This window comes from Eumetopias jubatus, unplaced genomic scaffold, assembly GCF_037043125.1.
Source record: "Eumetopias jubatus isolate StellerSeaLion01/CBP00866 unplaced genomic scaffold, mEumJub1_p1.0 scaffold_16, whole genome shotgun sequence".
NCBI classification, from domain to species: domain Eukaryota; kingdom Metazoa; phylum Chordata; class Mammalia; order Carnivora; family Otariidae; genus Eumetopias; species Eumetopias jubatus.
The window spans coordinates 70,309,305-70,315,304 of record NW_028274822.1 but is presented as its reverse complement, the minus strand read 5'-3'; the positions used below and the strand labels follow the sequence as shown (position 1 = coordinate 70,315,304).

The following is a 6,000-nucleotide window of genomic DNA, read 5'->3' as shown; positions in this document are numbered from 1 at the left end:
TTGTATTTTCCATTATTTGTGGTAACCATCGACCTTTTCCTTTAGGATAGTCTTTAAAATATTTAACCTTTCTGGGATCACAGACTCCTTTGGGAATCTCATAAAAACCGTGGGCTTTCTCCCTAGAAAATTGCACAGACACGTAAAACTCTGCAGACGATTGCAGAAGCTTCATAGACTGCCAGCCAGGATTACCCAGGGATATCCAGGAGGTCCAAGTTAAGAACTCCGCTTTCAGATGTCCCTTGTCATACTTAAAACGCCCGGTTTACAAAAACTCTTTCTGTATTCGTTTAGAGAGCCTGAACTATGTCGCCACTTGCAGCGAAGTGCCGGGGCAAGGACTAGAGTCCAGCCCGCTCAGGAGGTGGAGGCGTTGGTGACTTCGGCCATTGAGCTTGATCGTCGGGTAAGGACGCACAGACAGGTAATGGCTCTCATGGGGGTCGGTGGGCGTCCTCCTCAGCTTTTAGCGTCATCCGGCTGGGCCCCGGTGCTTCGGGAGCATTTCGTGGTTTCCCAGCGCTGCACCTGCTCCTCCACACCGCAATCTCCTGGGTTTCGGGGAGCAAACCCACCCCGGACTGGGGAGTGCCGGCGCTGGGCTCGGCAGGCAGAGCTGCGCTGCGAGCCGGCGGGCTCCGCATTCATCATTGTTCCCCCAGCGCCTGGCACGGGTTGGGGCGCAGGCAGCGAGGGTGGCCTAAAGCGCGCCGTCCCTTCCGCGTCGCCCGCCCACGAAGCTCTAGCGCCACAGGTGTTTCCAGGGCGCCTTCCAAGGGCCAGACCTGAGCCGGGCGCTGGCGACGCACGGGAGGGACAGAGGTCCAGCTCCGGCCCGCTGCGCGCGGGAAGGACAACAGTCGGCTGGCGCTGGCGGCTCGGGGCGCACGGGGCCGCGAGGGGACCTGCGCGCGCCCCCGCCCCGCGCCGCGCGCTCGTGACGACGCCCCCGGCCCCGCCCCCGGCCTCCGCCTCCCGCTTCCCCCTCCCCGCGACTCGGCCGCGCTCGGGTCGGCGGGCTCTATGGGGAAAGCGGCCGCTCTGTGCCGAGGCGGCGGCTGTGGCGGCCGCGCCCGCGGACTCTCGTCGCTGTTCACGGTTGTCCCCTGCCTGTCCTGCCACACGGCGGCGCCGAGCATGAGTGCTTCCACGCCTGGCCCCGGGCCGGAGCCCAAGCCCCAGCCCAAGCCTCAGCCCCAGCCAGTGCCGAAGCCCGAGCGGCAGCCGGTGTCGGAACAGGTGTCGGAGCCAGTTTCTGAGCCGGTGCCAAGACTGGAGCCTGTGTCTGAGAAGACGTCCGAGCCAAGGCCAGAGTCCAAACAGGGAACGGAATTGCTGCTGGGTTTGGGGCTGGGGTCAGGGCCCTGGCCAGAGTTGGGCTCAAGTGTAGGGGCTGGGCCCTGCCCCAAGGCCTCATCAGAGCAGCTGCCGGCCCTGGGGCCGGTCGTGGAGAGTGCGCTCTGGACCAAACCCGAGCCAGGGTCGCTGCCGGCGTCAAAGCCCCCGCCCCTGCTGCGACCCGGACAGGTGAGGGCATCTCTTGGGGTTCCAATGTCAGGGACTGGGGCGACCTCCACGGCGCCTAAGGCCTTACTGCCTCTGGACAGCTTCAAGGGCTGGCTGCTCAAATGGACTAACTACCTGAAAGGCTACCAGCGCCGTTGGTTCGTGCTCAGCAATGGTCTGCTGTCTTACTACAGGTATGGACATGCCACACTGGGGCATCTGAGGTTGGAGGGTGGTGATGTTGCAGTGATGGCGACAGAGGGTGTGTGGGGTTGGAGGACACTGCCACTAGCCTAGGGTTGTTTGGGAACATGGACTCTAGCAGGAGAAATAATATCTCTGACTAACCTCCAAGGGCTGGGGGCCCTGACCTCTGACAGGGGAGCCCCCTGTGGACAAGACTTCTGACCAGCTTGGGTTTCAGGATTGTGGGGAGGTGGAGTGAGAGAGTGATCTGGGGCCTCAGGGCCCCTCTGGTCTTGGGGGCAGTGGAGCCTTGGGGCAGCCAACCAGTGTCGGTTCCCCAAAGTCTTTGATTCTGGTTCAGGAGCTAAGATCATTGTGTTAGGGATTGAGGGAAACAATCACCTTGTTCAGTCCTTGGAACCCACTGTGGGAAGGACTACTTGCTCCCCACCCGCCAGCTGGTCACTTAGTTTATTTCCCACTCTTCCTGACACCACTGGTGGTCAGGCCTTGGGGTGGGCACAGCAGTCCAGATGTATCAGATACAGTGTCTGCGTTTTAGGGGCCCATCTTAGCATTCTGTGGAGAACCAGAAGCATTCCACTGTCACCTTCCTTATTGCAGAAGCAGCATGGGATTCAAAATTGAAGTCCAGTAGTGAGATAGCTAGTACTGTCTGCCCGACGAAAGAGAGAAAGGTACCGGAGGCTTCTCTCTTTTCTAACTGGCTAGTGCCTTAGTATGTTTCCTGGGGATGGTTGGTTTCAACTTTGAGATCTCAGGTCACCCTATGCCATTTGTTCTCAAACATGAGCCAGTATCAGAATTCCCTGAAGGGCTTGTTGAAACATAAAGTGCTTGCCTCTCTGCCGAGTTTCTGATGCAGTGGGTCTGGGAGGACCTGAGCTTTGTCATTTCTCACAAGTTCCCAGATGCTGCTGCTCCGGACCACAGTCTGAGAAGCACTGCTCCATTGTCTTTGCAGACAGGAGGGCCCTGCCTTGCTGTTTGGTGAAACTCAGGTCACCTCGGTTACTTCACTTGGCCAGGCAGTATCCCTTCAGGTTGCTCACTATAGGGTTTGTGGGATTCTTCCTCGCCTTTTTGGAACACAGCTTCTGGGGGATGGTTGAGTCTATGATGCCCCTGACAATTAGGGAGCTCCACTGAACTTAAATGATGGTTCCCACTCCAAAATGGGGACCACTGTCATTAATTCCTGGCAGGGGAGAAAACTGACAAGTATTTCTCATGTGCCTTTCTCATGTGGTATCTTGGTGCCCCTCAGCCCACTCAGCTGCACCCACCAGATCACACAGAACATAGCGTTCTTATAGTTAGGTAACCAAACAAGAAATGATTCTTTTCCAAAGGGTGTTTTTATCCCACTTACCATTCTCTGTCAGGTGTGTAAACATTTCACCAAGACATGCAGTGGTAGGGATCATCCGTGATTTGCTATAAATGTGTCACTGTCAGCTGTGGACCACACACTCTGTTTTATGTTACATTCACTTCATCCTCACAACCACACTGTGAGGTGGGCTCCAGGATTGTTGAGGGGTTCTGAGGTTTGACAGGAGGATGTAGCTTGTCGGAAGTCACTGGCCCCATCGGCAATGGGGAGAGATTCTGACCTGGGCCTGTTGTACTCCACAGTCTGTGCCTGTCCCAGATCTGTGTCCTAATGCCCACTTTCTCGAGTTCACATTGTTATCTGTATTTACCAGGTACCACTAACCTAGAGGGGTCAAGGTAATGTTTATGAGTATAGGGTCCCACAGTTCTAGTGGAAGTAAAACCTGATCTCATGCACTTTTCTTTTGTTTTATTCTAATCAAAAGAGCAAAGATTTACCAATTTCTTTTCTCTAAAATAACTGTTTGTAGACAGTTGGCATTTCAAGGTTATCTCAAATGTGCAGATTCTCTGGGCAGTAAGAAAAATTCTTATTGCTTGCTGATAAGGTTGTGGGGACAGATACTGGTTTGGGGGGATGAAGGGGATGAGAGCAAGTCTCTTGTGTGTGTGCTTGCACAATCCCCCTCGGTTGCTTTGTTTTTGGACATTTCTAGACTCCAAGGTGGGCAGAACTGTTGCTTGACTTGTCTGGGTGGAATGAATGATTCCCAACATTAGGACAGCCCTGTGCCATCATTTAGTACTATGTGAGTCTTTCCATGAATATGTCCTCATTCCCATTTTAGAGGAAAGGAAACTGAGGCCAAATGAACAAACCTTCCGTGGCTTGCTCAGAGGCACCTCACTTGTGGGTGGCTCCCACATGCCAGGGGAGATGGGTGAGTCTCCAGGTGCAGAAAAGGCCCCTCTGAGGTGGAGCCCAAACTGCCACTTCTTCCTTGTACCCCTGTTGTGCCTTTTGGAAGACCCTTTGGACTGCCCCTCCTTGTGCTTCTCAGTACTTCAGATGTTTGACATCGCTCTCCTGTCCCTGCTTCTGGTCTGAATTCTGCCTTCTAGACCAGACAGGGCCATCCTGCCTGCTGGGGTCAAGGACAGAGTGCCCTCCAGGTCTGTGGCTCATAGTTCTGATGGCAGCAGGGTGGGTTATGTGGCTCTGTCTGTGCCCGGTGCTGTATATATGTGTTCTCTTCTTACCCTGTCTGGAACCCCAGCTCTTAGTGGTTCTTTTTTTTTTTTTTAAGATTTTATTTCTTTATCTGACACAGAGAGAGTGAGCACAAGCAGGGAGAGTGGCAGGCAGAGGGAGAGGGAGAAGTAGGCTCCCCACTGAGTAGGGAGCCCGACATGGGGCTCGATCCTAGAATCCTGGGATTATGACCTGAGCCGAAGGCAGATGCTTAATCAACTGAGCCACCCAGGCGCCCCTCTCAGTGGTTCTCCAAGTGTGTGTGGCTAGAAGAGTGGCAAGATTCAAGTGCTTGTGAGCTGAAGACAGAGAATTTTTATTCATGATCTCTCTCCCTTAGGGGCCAGGTAGAGCCAGGTTTAACCTGGTAGGGTGATGTGCCTGGTGGAGAAGGAATCAGAGCCATTTCCCTTGCAAGCTTCCCTTTTGGAAAGACCACTCTAATTTTATTTTCTTCTTCTTCTTCTTCTTTTTTTTTTTCTTAACTAAGTGAAGCCTGGCGTTCAGAGAAGTATCTTCAGAGAAAATGTGGGCACATATTTCTTGTGCTCTCTCCCCTCTCCCATCCTCTAGCCTGCCCCACTCCGGGATAACCACCATTCCAAATTTGTGTCACTGTCTTCTTTCTTTCCTTTTTATTCAGTTTTATCTCATCTATATGCAATTTTAAAAGCCCCATAGTTTTCGTTTCAACCATTTTTAACTTTATAAAAAGGGTGTTGTACAATATATGATTTGGGGGGACTGATTCTGATGGCTTTATAACAGTCCAGGACGTGGGTGTGTTACTTTTTATTTATGCATTCTCCTCTCGATGGCTGACCATGACAGTTCTTGTACACGTGCAGGAGATTCTCTTGGGTGAAATTGCTGGGTTGTAGGAATGTGAAGGTTCACCTTACATAATGCCAAACTGTTTTCCAAAGCAGTTGTACCAATGTATACTCCCACTGGCAGTTAATAGATTTTATGGATCTATATCCTTTGCAACACTTGGTATTGTCTGCATTGATTTTACCAATCAAATGGGTATACTATGGTATCTCTTAGTCTTGACCTGAATTTCCATCCCCATTATTTGTACCTTAACGGAAAATCAGTGGAGGTTTAGATTAGAATTTCTCTGTTATGTGTGGCTTTCTCGGGTACTTCCACCCTGGATTTTGCTTGAGAAACTCATTTGATCACTTAAGTTTATTCTAAAGGAGAAAGTACCTAGTGCCAACAGCTGGGCTTGGTAACAGTCCTATTAACAGGATTTTAAAAAATGCTCTTTGTAAATATTGCCACATATAGAAACAATTTCGGGCAAGTATTGGTAACTGTTGGCAGGTTTTTACTTCTTTCCAACAATGTGCTAGGAATCTAAATAAATACAGGAGGTGAGATTCTTATTCTATTGCTGACATGCTTAGTCACATGTCTCTTTGGACACAAACAAAGAGAATGTGGTCTTTCGGTTATTAGTTCCCATTTAAAAAATTTTATCCCCAGTTCTTATCTCATAGAGAACATGTGATTACATGTTACATTAAGGAAAAATTCATAAGTGATGTGGAAGTTTCAAAGGTATCGCTTCGGCAAGTTCTTAGGGCAAGAGTGTTCCACGCATGAGCTTTCTCCACATTAATGACAACATTGATTTGGTTAAGCAAAATTCTGTTTTGTGTATACCAGTTGCCTATTTGGTGACA

At 51.1% G+C, this 6,000-nt stretch overlaps 1 protein-coding gene across 3 annotated transcripts in view; it reads left to right on the top strand.

Annotated features, from left to right (window-relative positions):
- The first annotated feature begins 426 nt into the window (after positions 1-426).
- Positions 427-6,000, top strand: part of OSBP2 (oxysterol binding protein 2) — a 163,719-nt gene continuing 158,145 nt past the window's right edge. For 2 of the 3 annotated variants that reach the window (XM_028124683.1, XM_028124684.1), the window contains exon 1: positions 1,027-1,703. In XM_028124683.1, the coding sequence (XP_027980484.1) occupies positions 1,027-1,703 (677 nt within the window). Of the gene's footprint in view, positions 1,704-6,000 lie in introns of all 3 variants that reach the window. The other variant, XM_088019353.1, reaches the window with a different exon arrangement.